Source organism: Pongo abelii, chromosome 20, assembly GCF_028885655.2.
Source record: "Pongo abelii isolate AG06213 chromosome 20, NHGRI_mPonAbe1-v2.0_pri, whole genome shotgun sequence".
Lineage (NCBI taxonomy): Eukaryota > Metazoa > Chordata > Mammalia > Primates > Hominidae > Pongo > Pongo abelii.
In genome coordinates this window covers 45,263,179-45,280,800 of record NC_072005.2, presented here as the reverse complement: position 1 = coordinate 45,280,800, position 17,622 = coordinate 45,263,179, and the positions used below count along the sequence as shown (strand labels likewise).

At 45.3% G+C, this 17,622-nt stretch overlaps 1 protein-coding gene across 6 annotated transcripts in view; it reads left to right on the top strand.

Annotated features, from left to right (window-relative positions):
* The window catches only part of LGALS17C (galactoside-binding soluble lectin 13), a 28,832-nt gene extending 13,184 nt beyond the window's left edge, over positions 1-15,648 (top strand). Inside the window, exons 2-8 of one of the 6 annotated variants that reach the window (XM_054540417.2) lie at positions 8,622-8,761; positions 9,319-9,452; positions 10,321-10,548; positions 12,680-12,714; positions 12,789-12,865; positions 13,370-13,580; positions 15,394-15,641. In XM_054540417.2, the coding sequence (XP_054396392.2) occupies positions 10,329-10,548; positions 12,680-12,714; positions 12,789-12,865; positions 13,370-13,580; positions 15,394-15,510 (660 nt within the window). In that variant the 5' untranslated portion in view covers positions 8,622-8,761; positions 9,319-9,452; positions 10,321-10,328 and the 3' untranslated portion in view covers positions 15,511-15,641. Of the gene's footprint in view, positions 1-8,621; positions 8,762-9,318; positions 9,903-10,320; positions 10,549-12,679; positions 12,715-12,788; positions 12,866-13,369; positions 13,581-15,393 lie in introns of all 6 variants that reach the window. The other 5 variants (XM_054540420.2, XM_054540423.2, XM_054540419.2 and 2 more) reach the window with 5 other exon arrangements.
* The last annotated feature ends 1,974 nt before the right edge of the window (positions 15,649-17,622 follow it).

Sequence of the window (17,622 nt, the reverse complement as noted above, 5' to 3'; positions counted from 1 at the left end):
TTCCAATTTCCTTTCTTACTTTTTCTCTTTCTCCCTTTCCCAGCTTCTCTTTTCTTTCTTCTTACAAAAAAACCTTCTGAGCTTCCCTCAGTAATTCCTTAATTGGTTTTTTTATTCCATCCATCAGTCTTTTGCAGTTTTTTTAGTAATAGCAGGCCAGCTTTTAGTCACAAAATTAACCTTTAAAAAGTCTTGTCCTACTGGGTCCTCTGGATCTAATCCTGGGTATTTTTTATTTGTTCCCTGAGCCTCTGCAGAAATGCAGAGGGAGTCTCCTCTTTTTCTTGTTAGATCTCAAATGCTTTTGAGACATTCTGTGTCCTGGGAGGGGACTTTTTAATACCTATAATTATCAGTTCCCTTAGGTCCTGCATTTGAGCCTGATCTCTGGGGTTATTGTTATCCCATCTGAGATTTGTATTTGGGAATTTCTGCTCAGCTGCAGGACTCCTTGCCCAGGAGGATACTCTCTCTTCCAAATGTTCATGGCTGCCCTTCCAATCATTCCCCGCTCCTCCCCAGTAAACAGAATATTTATGATTAACATCATCTCAGCCCAAGTATAAAAATTGGGTCTTGGCCAGGCACAGTGGCTCAAGCCTGTAATCCCAGCACTTTGGGAGGCCAAGGTGGGTGGATCAGAAGGTCAGGAGATCAAGACTATCCTGGCTAACACAGTGAAACCCCATCTCTACTAAAAGTACAAAAAAAAATTAGCCGGGCGTGGTGGCGGGCACCTGTAGTCCCAGATACTCAGGAGGCTGAGGCAGGAGAATGGTGTGAACTCAGGAGGCAGAGCTTGCAGTGAGCCAAGATTGTGCCACTGCACTCCAGCCTGGGCCACAGAGTGAGACTCCGTCTCAAAAAAAAAAAAAAAAAAAAGGGTCCTAAAAATTGATCTAGTTGCTCTGCTAAACCGAGGAGAGGAAATCTTCCAAGAGTGGCCTCCTTTCCTTTCTGAAATTCCTAACCTCTGATGGCATGTTCAGTACTTGTTAAAGACGCACTCACAAATCCAACTCCTCCCCATTTCATAGGGACTTCTCTAAGAGGGTACCTATTAGACATCTGCTCTTTACAGGGGATAGAGAAGCTTTCAATACCCTTCTTGCATTGTTCTAACTGTTTTCTTAAACCCAGATAAGGGTTTAAATGAGCAGTTGGTCTAGTTTCCTTGTGGTCTCCAGACCTCTCCCCTTCTGACTATTTTTTATATTGTTCCCTGATTTTCCTGTTTCCTATTTTGCCTGAGATGGTGCGGGGTGGGGTGGAGGAGGGCAGGGGGTGGAGGCAGGAAAGAAAAGGGGTCCCAGCATTTATCACTGTATAAGCATTCTTTATAGGATCTTTTGCTTGGAGGGAGGAACATGGGAGTTAATTCCTTAATCCAGAAAAGAGCATAATTTACTTCCTCTTGTGAGTGTGGGGCTCTATCATTAACATAGAAAATTAAAGCTTGACATAACCAATCTTCATCTGAGCCAAACTTAGGCCAACAGACAGAAGGCTGATGAATGTGGTTTTTAGGCCAGACAAAAAGCAATACTTTATCATCTTTTGTTTTTCCTGATCCCTGGTTCAGGGGTTATTCCCCCAAGCCTGTAACATCTTCCCCAGTGGACTACCTGGGGAGATGTCGGAGGGGGTCTCCTTGGCTCCCTCCTTCCTTTGTTCCCTAGGCCTCAAATTTTTGCTTCCCATTTTTGGCTGGTCCCTGGGTCTGAGTTTCCCTGTGTACTCAAACCCCTTACTGGAGGCTTCTTGCACACCCCGCAAATTAACCACTTCATCCTCCTTTGGTCGTTTCCCTCACAGGAGAACAGAACCATGGATTGAGACTCTGCACTGGCTTCATATCTGGAATACATTTCACACACACACGCTCAACCTCCAAAAATGCCCAACCACCAAGGCAGTACTTTCAGTCCAATTTTCCTACCTCGGCTCATGCACAAGGTTGCCTGTTTGCTGTGGTCCCTGCTTTTCTGCCTGTTACACTTCCATTGTCTCCTGAATAACAGTCTCAGGCTTGTCTATGGCTTCTGTGGGGAGCCGGGACATCCAGATGGAGCAGGCCACATAAATCAAGTGGGACACATCTCCCATCTTAGCTGGAGTCTCACTCCACGCAGGCACAGAGATTCCCATATGGGCCACTAGGTTGTGAGAAACAAACTCACCCATCCAAACCCAAAGAATGAACTCACAGACCCAGAGACAGCGAAAGTAAGACTTTTAATTATAGTCTTGCAAGATCGGGTGTCTGTCATGCAGGCACACCTGGGATGGTTGATAACAAATAGAAATTTGTTTAGCTCACAGTTCTGGAGCTTGGAAAGTTTGATGCTTGTTGTGCATCATCCCACAGCAGGCGTAGGAGGGACAAGATGGAAGGAGATCAACAGAACAAGCTGGAACGAAACTCACTTTTATATATATGAAAACAGATAAATGACTTCATCAAAATTTAAAACTACTGTGCACCAGGGACCAGTACCAAAAGTGTAAACAACTCACGCTATGTGCTGAGACCAGCTCCGTCGTGGAGAGCCTAACCCAACGGCGCTAGAGGAAGTAAAGACGCACACACAAGAGTATAGGGTGTGTCATGTGCATCCGTGTAAAGAGACCACTAAACAGGCTTCGTGTGAGCAACAAGGCTGTTTATTTCACCTGGGGGCAGGTGGGCTGAGTCCAAAAAAGGAGTCAGCAAAGGGTGGTGGATTGTCATTTGTTCTTATAGGTTTTGGGCTAGTCGGTGGAGTTAGGATCAATGTTTTGTGGGCAGGGGGTGGATCTCACAAAGTACATTCTCAAGGGTGTGGAGAATTACAAAGAACCTTCTTAAGGGTGGGGGAGATTACAAAGTACATTGATCAGTTAGGGTGGGGCAGAAAAAAATCATATGGTGGAATGTCATCAGTTAAGGCTATTTTCACTTCTTTTGTGGATCTTCAGTTGCTTCAGGCCATCTGGATGTGTACGTGCAGGTCACAGGGGATATGATGGCTCAGCTTGGGCTCAGAGCCCTGACATTCCTTTCTTTTTATATAAATAAAAATAAAACAAAATAGTGTTGAAGTGTTGGGTTGGTGAAAATTTTGGGGGGTGGTATGGAAAGATAATGGGTGATGTTTCTCAGGGCTGCTTTAAGCGGGATTAGGGGTAGCATGGGAACCTAGAGTAGGAGAGGTCCAGTTGAAGGAGGATTTTGTGGTAAGGGGTGATATTGTGGGGTTGTTAGAAGGAGCATTTGTCATATAGAATTATTGGTGATGGCCTGGATGCGGTTTTGTATGAATTGAGAAACTAAATGAAAGACATAAGGTCCAAATAAGAGAAGAAGAAAAACAGGTATTAAAGGACTAAGAATTGGGAGTACCCAGGACATCCAATTACAGAGTGTCCAAGGGGGTTCAGCATAATTATTTGCTTGGTTGGTGAGTTTCTGGGCTCTATCCTTGAGTTTTTTTATGTTGTCATATACCAGGTCAGATTGATTTAGGTAAAAACAACACTCTTCATTTAAAAATATACAGTCCCCCCTTTTTTTTTTTTTTTTTTTGCAGTGCATAAGTAAGGGCCTCTGCAATTTTGGAGGAAAGAGATGCAAAGCCAGCAATTGTTTGTTAAAGAAGGATTAGAAATGGCTAGGAGAGAGTGAGTTTGATAGTGTGGTGGAGATAGCTGGGGAGAGGTAGAAGGTGGCATAAGAATGGGAACCAGAATAAGAGTGAGTATAAAAGTAAAGAATAGGACTTCATCAGGGTGAAAGTATTGGAGGGTACCTTGCCACTGAAGATCTTGTATCAACTTCAAGAGAGACTTAAGGTTGGCAATTTGAGGTAAAACCAGGAGCCACTAAATACCAAGAGCCTGAGAAACTGCTTGGGTGATTTGACTAATAAAGGCCGGTCTGTTATTGGACTATACAGAGGTGGGAAGGCCAAACTGAGGAATTATTCTGACAGAAGGGAAGAAATGACCGTGGTGGCCTTCTCAGACCCTGTGGGAAAGTCCTCTACCCATCCAGTGAAAGTGTCTACCCAGACCAAGAGGTATTTTAGTTTCCTGACTCAAGGCATGTGAGTAAAGTCAATTTGCCAGTCCTGGGTGGGGGCAAATACCAGAGCCTGATGTGTAGGGAAGGGAGGGGGCCTGAATAATCCTTGATGAGTAGTAGAATAGCAGATGGAACACTGAGAAGTGATTTCCTTGAGGATAGATTTCCACAATGGAAAGGAAAGGAGAGGTTCTAAGAGATGGGCTAGCAGCTTGTAACCTACATGGAAGAGATTATGAAATGAAGACAGAACAGAATGGGCCTGTGAGGCTGGAAGGAGATATTGTCCTTGGTCCAAGCACCATTTGCCTTGTGTGGGAAGAGATTGATAGGTAGAAACTTCAGTAGGAGAGTAAATATGAGTGACCAATGAGAAGGAGAAAAACTGGCCATGAGGGACAGAAGTTGGAACACTAGCTGCTTTTTTAGCTACCTTATCAGCATAAGCATTGCCCTGGGTGATGGGATCTGACACCTTTTGATGGCCCTTGCAGTGAATGACTCCAGCTTCCTTTGGAAGTAAAGTGGCCTTGAGAAGAATTTTTATTAAAGAGGCATTAATGATGGAGGACCCTTGCATAGTGAGGAAACCTCTTTTTGTCCATACAACAGCATGGTGTTGCAGGATATGGAAGGCGTATTTAGAGTCAGTACAAATATTGACACACAGTCCCTTTGCAAGAGTGAGGGCTCAAGTTAAGGCAATGAGTTCAGCTTGCTGAGAGGTAGTGGAGTGGGGCAGAGTGGTAGCCTCAATGATAGGTGTGGAAGATACTATAGCATAGCCTGCCTTTTCTGGTGTGTGGTGATTAGGCCTGGTGGAACTGCCATCAATAAACCAAGTGTGATCAGGGTGAGGAACAGGAAAGAAGGAAATATGGGGAAAGGGAGTGAATGCCAGGTGTATCAGAGTGATACAGTCATGGGGGTCAGGTGTGGTATCCAGAATAATGTGGGAGGCTGGATTGAAGGCCAGGCCAGGAGCAATGGTAATTGTAGGAGACTCAACAAAGAGTGAGTATAGCTGAAGGAGCTGGGGAGCAGAAATTACATGTGTCAGGTATGAGGAAGAAAATATATTTTGGAAGTTATGAGAACCATAGAGAGTGAATTGAGCATAGTTTGTGATTTTGAGGGCCTCTAAGGTATTAGGGCGGTAGCAGCCACCACATGCAGACATGAGGGCTAGGCTAAAACAGTAAGGTCAAGTTGTTTGGACAGAAAGGCTACAGGGTGTGGTCCTGGCTCTTATGTAAGAACTCCAACCACACAGCCCTGCACTTTGGCTATGTGTAATGAAAAGGGTTAGGATGAGTTAGGGAGACCTAGTGTGGGGGCAGCTTCTAGGGCTGTTTTTAAGGAACAGAAAGAGGAGTGGCAAAAGGATTTAGGATCTATGGGGTCAGCTAGGTTTGGTTTTGCAAGTTTATATAATAGCTTTGTTAGGATGGCAAAACCAGGTATCTAAAGGCAAAAGTATCCTACCATGCCCAGGAAGGAAAGGAGTTGTTTTGTAGAAGGGGTTGGGATTTGGGAGATTAGCCAGACATGATCAGCAGGGAGAGCACGTGTGTTTTCATGAAGAATTATGTCGAGATAGGTAATGGATGAGGAAGAAATCTGGGCTTGACTGAAGTAATGGGGGCTGTCTGTGAAGCCTTGCGGCAGTACAGCCCAGGTAATTTGCTGAGCCTGATGGGTGTCCAGGTCAGTCCAAGTGAAAGCGAAGAGAGGCTGGGATGAAGGGTGCAAAGAAATAGTAAAGAAAGCATGTTTGAGATCCAGAACAGAATAATGGGTTATGGAGGGGTGGTGGAGGGAGGTATTGAGAATAGGAGAGTATATGGGTTTGGCACCATGGAGTGGATAGATAAGACAATTTGGTTGATGAGGCGCAGATCCTGAACTAATCTGTAAGGCTTGTCCGGTTTTTGGACAGGTAAAATGGGGGAATTGTAAGGAGAGTTTATAGGCGTTGAAAGGCCATGCTGTAACAGGCGAGTGATAACAGGCTTTAATCCTTTTAAAGCATGCCATGGGATGGGATATTGGCGTTGAGCAAGGTAAGAGTGATTAGGTTTTAATGGGATGGTAAGGGGTGCATGATTGGTCACCAAAAATACCAGGGGAGGATGTGAAGGAGGCTTTGAACTGGGGAAAAGGGTGACAATGAGGTGTGGCTGTAGCCTAGGAATAGTCAGGGAAGCAGATAATTTAGTTAAAATGTCTCGACCTAATAAGGGAGCTGGGCAGGTGGGGATAACTAAAAAGGAGTGCTTAAAAGAATGTTGTCCAAGTTGGCACCAGAGTTGGGGAGTTTTAAGAGGTTTAGAAGCCTGGCCGTCAACACCCACAACAGTTATGGGGGCAAGGGAAACAGGTCCTTGAAAAGAAAGTAATGTGGAGTGGGTAGCCTCTGTATTGATTAAGAAGGGGACAGGCTTACCCTCCACTGTAAGAGTTACCCAAAGCATCCGTGATGGTCCAGGAGGCTTCTGAGGTGATCGGGCCACATCAGTCTTCAGCCACTAAGCCGAGGAGATCTAGGACGTCTTACCAGTATGTCCAAAGTCATACCCACCACCTCATCACCAGGTCTCATCAGCATAATATCATCAATGTAAAGGACCCACATGATGTTTTCTGGAAGAAAAAAGTGATCATGGTCTTTGTAGACTAAACTGACACAGGGTTGAGGAGTTGTACATTCTGACATGGGACAGTGAAGGCAGCTGATCCTCTCAACTATAAGAAAATTTCTTCTGGTGGCATTTACTGACAGGAACCAAAGAAAAACAAACTAAAAAAAAAAAAACAAAAAAAAAAACAAAAAAAAAAAACAATAATTAGCCAGATAGATGCACACCATGCAAAAAAGGATGTGTTAATTTGCTCAAGCAAAAAAACCACATTTGGTACAGCAGCTGCAATTGCAGTTTTCACCTAGTGAAGCTGATGAAAATCCACTGTCATTCTCCAAGAGCCAATTGTTTTCTACATGGGCCAAGTAGATGAGTGAATGAGAACGTGGTGGAATCACCACCTTTGCATCTTTCAAGTCCTTCATGGTTGCTCTAATCTCTGCAGGCCCTCCAGAAATGTGGTGTTGCTTTTGCTTTCCTATTCTTGTAAATAGAGGCAGTTCTAATGGCTTCCATTGGTCTTTCCTACCATCATAGCCCTCCCTACACAGGTCAGAGAACCAACATAGGATTCTGCCATTTGCTGAGTGTGTCCACTCCACTTATGCAACAGGAAACTCAGCAAATAACCACAGGATGGAAGTGGGAACCCACTGGGTAGCTGCCAAGGGCTCTCCAGAACTTTTACTTCCTTATAACCCTGGCTGAACTTTTAATCTAACCAAAAATCTGACTACATTTCTTTTTCATACGAAGTTATCAAGCCATGAGTAAATTCTCAAGAAATTTATCGTGAAACATAAATGACTTTATAATTTACTGCTGGATTCTTATGAATTCTATCACATCAGTATTTCAGAAAACAGTTGTAGAAAATATATTTTTTATTATAAAAACAGCAAGATGCTTATCCATCATTGGTAGATAAACACATTCCTGCCCTTGATGAACCAGTAGGAAATAAGAATTGCTCAATTTATGGTTACTTGATGAAAGTAGAGTCACAGGAATTTCCCAAGATGTCAGAAAGGCTGTAATAGATAGAGAAGGATAAAGGATGGCATGGAGGTTTGTGGACTGAGAGAGGAGACTTGGGGCATGAATAACTCAGCGAGTACCATGGTGAAAAGGGCTGTGTCAGAGCTGAGAAGGGCTGAGTGGAAGTCACACCCTACACTGAAAACAGAGGGGGGCACTCATGGGGGCTCCCTTCCTTCTACCTGGACTCCAAAGCTCACAGATCTCTCCATTCAACCACACAAAGAAGAATAAATCTCCTATGCTCTCTCTTTCAGTTGAGGAATGAAGAATATACAACTTTGTTTGGGGAAAGATTGAGGCCCAGACTTAGAAAAAGCTAATTTGTTTGTGTAAAGAGTGGTCATGGATGGTCATGCCCTGCTCCCATCCTCCCTTCAGACTGAGAAAGGGAAAAGTCATTTCACAGAGGAGGAGCTGCAGGCTCCAGTAATGACCAGGGCAGATACAACTTTGCAGAGTATAAATCTTGGGCAGAGATGGATGCAAGGTACACCCTGGACCAGGGCAAACAATGTCAGCTTTCACTGATGGTCTTTCCTGCAGGCCCCATTTTTCTTCAGTCAAAGACAGGGTTATGACACCTCCATTGCCACCCCTTGCAGTGACCACCACTGTCCCCTTCCCCCATGTAGGAGGCTGAACCTGTATCTCAGGATACCCCTACTGATGCCACAGTCCTCTCCTAAGAGGGACTATGCTCCTTGAAGTATCTTCTTTTGGGTGAATTCTGGGTCACCCCCTTCCATCTGCAATGCTTTACTCTAATTCTTCGAGGGTCTTGATCCCAGCATTCTCAGTAGGTCTCCATTTGTTTGCCTTCTGAACAATTACTTGTATTCCCAGTCACAAAGGGAGTAATTTGCTTTACATTTCAGGGAGTCCATGATCTACCTGGGAATTTTCCCTGAAAGAAGACATGATCAGCATGAGGAAACTGGAACAATTTTGTGTCTAAAACAACACTTGCAATTGCTCCAAGCTGGAACACTCCCAATGGCCATCTAGAGTAAAATTGGTATGTATGTGCTGACATATTCATAAAACTCCAAAGTGCAGTGCAGTGAAAATGAAGGAACTACAGATTCACATAGCAATATGGATGAATCCTAAAAACAGCAATGTGATCTAACGATCTAACGATGCACGACCCAGAAGAAGCCCTCCAAGACAAAGCATCTACAAAGCAGTATTTAACAAAGTGGTGAAACTAAAAGAAAACCAGAGCAGAAAGTCAGGAGTGTTACCTCCTACAAAGCAGTATTTAACAAAGTGGTGAAGCTAAAAGAAAACCAGAGAAGAAAGTCGGGAGTGTTACCTCCTATGTGGGCAAGGAGACCATGTGGTGGGGAAGCAGCAGGGTCAGTGGGTGTTAGCAATGGGCCATGCCTAGAATTGAAATGGTTTCCTGAGTGCCAGCTTAATAATTACTCATAATAATATGGATTGTTTGGTAACTTGGATGAGCTTTTCAAAAACGGATTCCGTTCACAATCAGCAAATCTAAGGAGAAAAATAAAGAGAGGGAGACGACAGATAAAGGGAAGGAAATTCTAATTCATGTCTTCTTTAAAGTCTGATATAGGTTTAAAAATGTTTCCTTTCATCACAAAGAGAACTTGAGGAGGGGTCCTGAGTCCTCCGCCCCAGGTGAAGACAGCATTATGGCTGAAGTCTGATCACCTGTTCCTGCACATGTCCTCACACAGGTCTGGAGCCAAGAAGCACACAAATCAAAAACTAGATTTAAAAATCTCACCTTTCGGCTGGCTGCAGTGGTTCACACCTGTAATCCCAGCACTTTGGGAGGCCAAGGCGGGCAGATCATGAGGTCAGGAGTTTGAGACCAGCCTGACCAACATGGTGAAATCCCGTCTCTACTAAAAATACAAAAATTAGCCGGGCATGGTGGTGTGCTCCTGTAATCCCAGCTACTCAGGAGGCTGAGGCAAGAGAATCACCTGAACCTGGAAGGTGGAGGTTGCAGTGAGCTGAGATCATGCCACTGCACTCCAGCCAGGGCAACAGAGTGAGACTCCATCTCAGGGGAAAAAAAAAAAGAGAAATCTCACCTTTCCCCCTGAATCTGCAAGAGAAGAAGGGACTCTGAGATTCTGATGCACAAAGACACCTACAGACAAAAGAGACCCATAGCCCAGGTACATGAGAGAAATGGGAGAGCTCCTCACTCATCAGAGCCAAGGGGCCTGGGGTGGGCTCAGTAGGACACAAGGACTTTCTTCACCTCACTCCCCAGGTTCTGCTGAGAATCAAGGTCAGTGCTTCCCCAGAAACTCTGGAGGAGAAAGCAGTAAATTCCATTCTAGGGATAACAGCTTTCCCCAGAATCCCCACCTGCTTACTACTGAACAAGTTAATAATAAAAAAAAAAAAAAAAAAAAAAAAAGGGACACCTTCTGGGTGAATTCTGCACAGTGCAGAAAAGGTTACATTAGAGGCATGGAGGCTGGACTTCACCCCCCTCACCCTCACTCCATTATCCTTATCTGTGCATTTCCCTGGTGACCCTTTTCTCCCCCCGGTACCTCCGTCAACATCATTTCTTCTGCATTATAGACACAGAAATGCAAATAGGCGTGGCTGAAACTGAACTTTTTACCATCATTCCAACCCTTCACACCCTGCTGGGAAACCTCGTTAGGAGGGTTTTGGAATCGGAAATGAAGCCAGATCACAGGGCTGATGAAAAACATTTAAATACTTCAACTCCAAGAGATTTGCACAGAAGCCCGGACACAATTCGAGAGAGCTACCCAGAGAGAGACAACGATGTCACCACTACCCGTGAGTTGAAAAGGCACAGCCTTCAATGATTTCAAGCCACACAGAAATAAGAAAGGGGGTGATTTTATGAGATAAAAATATGAACATTTCCATTGTGAATGCTTTACTGAAAGTTGTGGGTGTATGATAGAGAGACCCTAGGGAAATGGTATCTGAGATGCCTGTGGAGTGTGGGGTGTGGACCCTGGACCAGTGTAACCCCCTGTGAATGTGTGATGGAGTCTGATGGGAGTGAACGCTGCTAAAATGATGTGACTTTAGGTGGGAGGTGGAGGGCAACCAGGACGGGCGGGTTGTGTGCCTGAGTGTATGGCGGTGACTCTGCTTTGTCTTCATCACTGTGATGTGAGTGTGTGTGTGTGAGCACAGCTGGACCAGTGCATGAGCATCTTATACGCACAGTGAGCAGGCATGTGTGACCCAGTGAGTGGCCTGGCTCTGTGTGACTGTGGGTGTGTGTGCTGGGATGTGACTGGGTGTTGAACTGGGAACATGCATGTGATCTTCTGTGCATGGGAAGGTTCCTCCCCACAGAGCAGCACCTCAGATGAAGCAGCTGTGCATCTTCCCACATGTGTCAATGTGGATCTTGGGTGTCAGAACTGGTGGGGATCTTGGGGATCATGAGTTACTGAGGACTCGTCTCTGAGCATTTATGAGAGCAGAATGCATGAAGCCTCAGGTGCCTCTTCCCAAGCACAGTGGGAAAGAGAAGCAGGCTATGGGGCCCATGGTTCCCCAGGTGGGGTCTGCACAGTGACCACTGGCTCCTGCCTCCCAGGCTCAACTTCTCTGTCTCCCACTCCAGTAGTCCTTCCCGTTGTACAACAGGATGATGAGTATATCCTAATTCACTAAGGAAGGACATTGGAAAACTTGGTTTCAGAGACTGAATTACCCAAAACAAGAAAGGAACACATTTAACTTCAGTTCAGGCAGAGCTTCCAGTGGATATTCATCAACAAGTTTGCTGAGGCCTGTAATCCCAGCACTTTGGGAGGCCAAGATGGGAGGATTGCTTGAGGCCAGGAGTTGGAGACCAGCCTGGGAAACACAGCGAGATTCCATCTTTCCAAAAATTTAAAAATTTGCCAGGCATGGTGGTGCATGTCAGTAGTCTTAGCTGCTTGGGGGTTGATGTGAGAGGATCACTGGGGGCCAGGCGTTCAAGGCTGCAGTGAGCTGTGATGGTGCCACTGCATTCCAGCCTGGGGGACAGTGTGAGACCCTGTCTCAAAAGGGGAAAACATCATTCACTTATAGATTCCTTCCAATCCCTTCCCAGACACACACATTCCATGTGTGCAAGTACAGGAGCTGTGTTCTCAGTAGTGTGTGCCCCTTCTGGGAAGGACGTCCATTTCCCTTGATGACTGTGATGCATGTGCCTCCCACACACAGGGGTTTCCTGTTCTTTTATCATTTTCCTCTCTCATTTAACAAGTGTTGTTTCTCACTGGAGTGACTCTCTCTGCTGTTGCACCCTCCAGTCCCATTTTAGCAGTTTCAGAGTTGAAGTTGATCACAAGTCAGTGTTCCACAAAGACCCTCCCCATTCTGCCAGGTCATAACCGACATGCCATATACATGCCAGGGATTAAGCTACAGGTTTTATATATATCAATTGCTGTATTACTGAAAACACCCTACAAAGTAGGAGTTTTTGATAATCCCCCTTGGACTGGACAAATGAGGTAGGGAGCATTCAAGTAATGGATCTAAGGTTGCACTTCCGGCTGGGTGGAGTGTCTAGCCCTGTAATCCAGCAGTTTGGGAGGCTGAGGCTGGAGGATCCCTTGAGCCCAGGTGATCCAGACCAGCCTGCACAACATTATGAAAGCTCAACTCTCCAAAAACATAAAAAGGTAGCTGGGTTTGTGGTGTACACCTGTAATCCCAGCTATTTGGGGGCCTGAGGTAGGATGATCCCTTGAGCCTGGGGGGTTGAGGCTACAGTGAGTCCTGATCACTCCACTGCTCTCCAGCCTGGGTGATAAAATGAGACCCTGTCTGAAAAAAAAAAGTTTAAAAATGTTAACATCTTACTGCTAGTAAGAGGCCGAATCAAGAATGGAATCTAAGCAGCCCAATTCTGAAGCTCAGCTCTTAATGAGGACCCTCCATTTCTCAGGAGTACAAGGCCCTGACTGTGATAGAGTGGAAAAGGTAAGGAAATCTGTTACAGGAGGAGAGGCCTCACCTGACCATGCCCCTCTCATCCACTGTTAATGCCCTGGCAGGTGCCACACACACGGCCTGTGTCCTTGTCCATTGGTTCTTGCGTGACAATCAAAGGGACACCGACCCTCCCTTTCATGTGAGTACTGCATGATCTATGGCAGGGGGTTAGGGGAGAAGGGAAAGCATTTTGCTCAGGAGGTCACCTCATGTGTGAGTGATGTGGAAATGTCTAGTTGGCAGGATGGAGGCACCATGTAAATGCAGGTCCTGGAGACCCTCCTGCACCAGGCATGTGAACTGCGGTTCCTGCACGGTGGACCACTCTCAGACTGTAGGAAAGAAGAAAACTCAGTGGTTGGAGATGTGGCTGTTTATCTATCAAAGGGCATAGGATTTTTGGAGAATGGGCAATCCATAGGCTCGGGTCAGTGATTATGGCTCAGTTTCCATCTGGGGATGAAAGAGCATCTCACCACCCAGGGCAGGAAGAGCTGAAACAGCCCCACAGGGATGAGGCCTGCTGTGTCAGCACCAAGTCTTCACTCCACCTAAGGAAAGAGGGGAAGGGATTTGTGTGTGTGTCCTTTATGTGCCCCACAAGGGATTGACCTGCCCAATACACTGTGTGCTCTGCCCTCAGCAATGACCCACAGCTGCAGGTGGATTTCCACACTGAGACGAATGAGGAGTCAGACATTGCCTTCCATTTCCGGGTGTACTTTGGCCATTGTGTGATCATGAACAGCCGTGAGTGTGGGGCCTGGAAGTGTGAGGTGAGATGCAACAATGTGCCCTTTGAGGATGGGAAATCATTTGACGTGCGCATCTCCGTGCTGGCCAATGAGTACCAGGTGAGCACCCCAAGAGCTCCCAGCACCTGGCCTCTGTGGGATCCCAGGACAGGAGGCAGCCCTCCCTCAGCTTGCCCCACAAGACCCTCGGGGCACATCTTCCATAGCAACTCTTGCCCCAGGCTTTTCATCACACAGCACCCTCTGCTTGCACTGCCACCCTCATCTCTTTTCCCTCATTGGCCACACTCAAGGTCAGCTCATCTGCCATTTCTCCCAAGGTGAAGAATCCCTTCCGTCTTCACCCATAGCTCTCATTTCTATGTGTGCCGTTATTTACATTTTCATGAGGCTAAATGGATAAAATGTCACATGAATAAAATTGTTTTAGTCAGTCAAAAATTAGGTCTTCCTCTCACTCCTGAACCCCAATCTTCAGAGCAATATTACTACCTCTCTACTCTCCTTCTATACAAAGTCTATGCTTATGGAAGCATGTGTGTCTATATATGTGTGTGTCTGTGAATACATGCTTTCATTTATTTTTAAACAAATGCTGGCATAAGTTTCTCTACACATTACTCTTTAGAAACTAGAGTTGATTTGGGCTCAAAGAGTAGATCTTGGGCAAATCATCTATCCATGGTGCTGCCTCATTTTTGAAACACTGTAGGATATCCCCCTAGAAGGATTTCCAAAACTTGCTCAACTTGACCCTTTATATGAGCATTGAAGCTTTTTCCAATAGTTTCACTCACAAATGATGCTGTATTAGGCTTTCTAATCAACCTTCTTGTCATTATGAACCTCCCAATACTTGTATTGAAGGATAGTTATAGAGAAATAGAATACTGGTTCAAAATTGTGTGCATTTTATATTTGAGAATGAAACCTAAAAGATGACCTCCTGTATAGCCTCAGTAGTAAATGTGAAGAAACTTTCTGACATTTAAAACAGGTAGGTCAAAAGATTTACATTTTATTCTGATGTAAGTCAGAGGTGTTTTCCTATGTTTATAAGCTGTTAAAGGTAACATTCTATGTTTTGCAACATTCGTCCAGTTCCACCTCTCTGACAACACTTGAGTTTCATTCTCTGCCACCACCAGCCCAGATCTGGGCAACTCCAAACAGAAACTAGGCCATCAGCAATGAATGACAGTCATAGTTTGTGAAACTGAAAAGGATGCATTCAGTGAACATTGTCAAGCACGAACCCCATGCAAGGCCCAGTGCAAGATGCAGGGATTCAAGTTCATGGGACACAGTCCCTGGCCATGGGGACTGTCCAGGTTAGAGGGGAGGCCGAGCAAACATGGACTGTGTGACACAGAGTGGTAGAACCTACTGGAAAAATGAGAGGAAGCACTGAAAAGAAAGGAAAAAACTGTCTGAAATAGACACAAAAGTAGTCTGTAAAAAGAAGCTTGTCGGCCGGGCGCAGTGGCTCACGCTTGTAATCCCAGCACTTCGGGAGGCTGAGGCAGGTGGATCACCTGAGGTTGGGAGTTCGAGACCAGCCTGACTAACATGGATAAACCCCATCTCTACTAAAAATACAAAATTAGCTGGGTGTGGTGGTGCATGCCTGTAATCCCAGCTACTCGAGAGACTGAAGCAGGAGAATCGCTTGAACCCAGGAAGCGGAGGTTGCAGTGAGCTGAGATTGTGTTATTGCACTCCAGCCTGGGCAACAAGAGCAAAACTCCGTCTCAAAAAAAAAAAAAAAAAAAAAAAAAGAAGAAGCCTGTCTACTGGCTTTATAATTAGGCATTTTCTGTTTGGATGCTGTAGGTTCCAGGGCAGTCTGGAGAGGAGGCCGAAAGCGTGTTTTGTAAAATACCATCTTTCTGATGCATTTTTACTCTTGTAGGTAACGGTCAATGGCCAACAATGTTACAGCTTTGCTCATCGACTCCCACCATGTTCTGTGAAGATGGTGCAAGTGTGTAGAGACATCTCCCTGACTTCGGTGTGTGTCTGCAATTGAGGGTGATGGCAAGACTCCCCGTTGTGCCAGAAATCCCTGTTTCTACCTGATCATGGGATTCCCAGAGCCAGCTAACGGCATGATTCCTCCTCACTTCAACCCTTATACTTGCTCATTAAAACTTCACCAAACTTCACAAAATTTGGTTCTTGCTTTCAGGGGGAAAAAGAAGTAGTGGTCATCACCAAGAGGATGGGGGATTTTATGGGTGGTGGGAAAAAATCAAAGAGGATAAATCTTCCTGGGACACAAAGAGTGAGCGACAAGGCCACTTAAAAATCTGAGAACACATTAGGAATAACACTCTTCCGTAGCATGGAGTTTATGTCAGACACTCTGAACGAAAATCCCTACCCAATTTCAGATGAGTCACTGCACTGAAATGTCAAGTAGCTGTTTCCAGCCACACAGGGATAAGCAATGGGATTGGAGGCTTGAATAACTGAGCCATAACAGGGTGAGTGGCACTGTGTCTGAGTTGAGCAGGGCTGAGTATGAGCCTCACTCTCTACACTGAAAACAGAGGGGAGGAAACACTTCAGGGATCCCATTTTCCCACCTTCACCCGATCTCACCTGTCCCTCCACTTGACCAGGAAAAAAGCCCAGAAGAAAATCATTTGAAAAGAAACTCATATGCTGCCTCCCCTCTGTTCGGGAACAAAAAATATACAATATTATTTCTGGAAAGGTAGAGCACAGATGTAGATATCTGATTTGTTCATTTAAAGAGTGCTCATGGATGATCATGCCCTTTCCTATCCTCCCCGCAGACTGAGAAAGGGAAAAGTCATTTCACAGAGAGAAGCTGTAGGCTCCTTCAGTGGACGTGACAGTCAGTACTTTGTAGAGTGTAAATCTCGGCCGGAGATGAATACAAGATATCCTTTCACCAGGGCACACAATGTCGGCTCTCACTGACGGTCTTTCCTTTAGCCCTGATTCATCTCCACCCACAGATGCAAGGTTAGGAAATCTCCATTGCTACCCTCTAAAGCCCTCCACTGCCTCTACCCTCTCCCTGTAGGAGCCCGGCCACTGATCTTGAAAAACCCCTACCGATGCCCCAGTCCTCTCCTAACAGGAACTTTTCTTCATGGAGTGTTTCCTTTGGGGAGAATTCTGAACTAACCCCCTCCATCTGAGATACTGTAAAGACTTTAATCTTCGGAGGGTCTTGATCCCTGCCTTCCCTGTAACTCTCTGCGTCCACTCTGGATGTTGATTTCCATTCACCAGCCAGAAAGGGAGACATCTGCTTCACATTGCAGGGAGTCCATGGTCTTTCTGGGGACTCTCCTAGAATAAAGAAATGATCAGCATGAGGAGACTGGGACAATTCCATGTGGAAGGCAATGTTTGCAAGAGCCTCAAGCTGGAAGCCACCCAATGTCCATCGAGAGTAAAACTGCTGAGTATTCAGTTTTCATAAAACTCGAGAGTGGAGAGCAGTGAAAAGGAAGGGACTCCACACATCAATATGGATGAATCCTAAAAACATAAATGTGAAGTATAGATGCAGGACCAAAGAGAGGAAATCCAAGATAAACATCTACAGGCAGATTTCAACAAAGTGATAAAACTAAAACAAATCAAAGAAGAAAGGCAGGAGCATGGTTGTCCATGGGGCTAGAAGGTCACGTGGTGGGAAGGAACATGTAGGAGACACTGGGTGTCAGCAACAGGCCATGCCTAGAATTGGGGTGGTTACCTGAGTGCTACTTTAATGATAAATTCATCATAATATACATTTGTTTAGAAACTGGAATCAACGTTTCTATAAATAGTTTAAATTCACAGTCAGTAAAGTGAAGCATAAAATCAAAAGGGAGGAGAAAGAGATGGGGATTTTCATTCATTCCTTCTTCAAATTCCTAATAAAGCTTTTAAGGATGTTTGCTGTCATCACAAAAAGAGAACTTGAGTACAGGTCCTGAGTCCTTCACATCAGGTGAAGGCTGCATTATAGCTTAAGTCCTATCACTTGTAGCTGTCCCTGTCCTCATGCAGGTTTGGAACCAAGGAGCACACAAATCAAGGACTAGACTTATGAATCTCACCATTCTCCCAGAATCTGGGTCTCTGAGATTTCTTTGCATATGGACACTCAGAG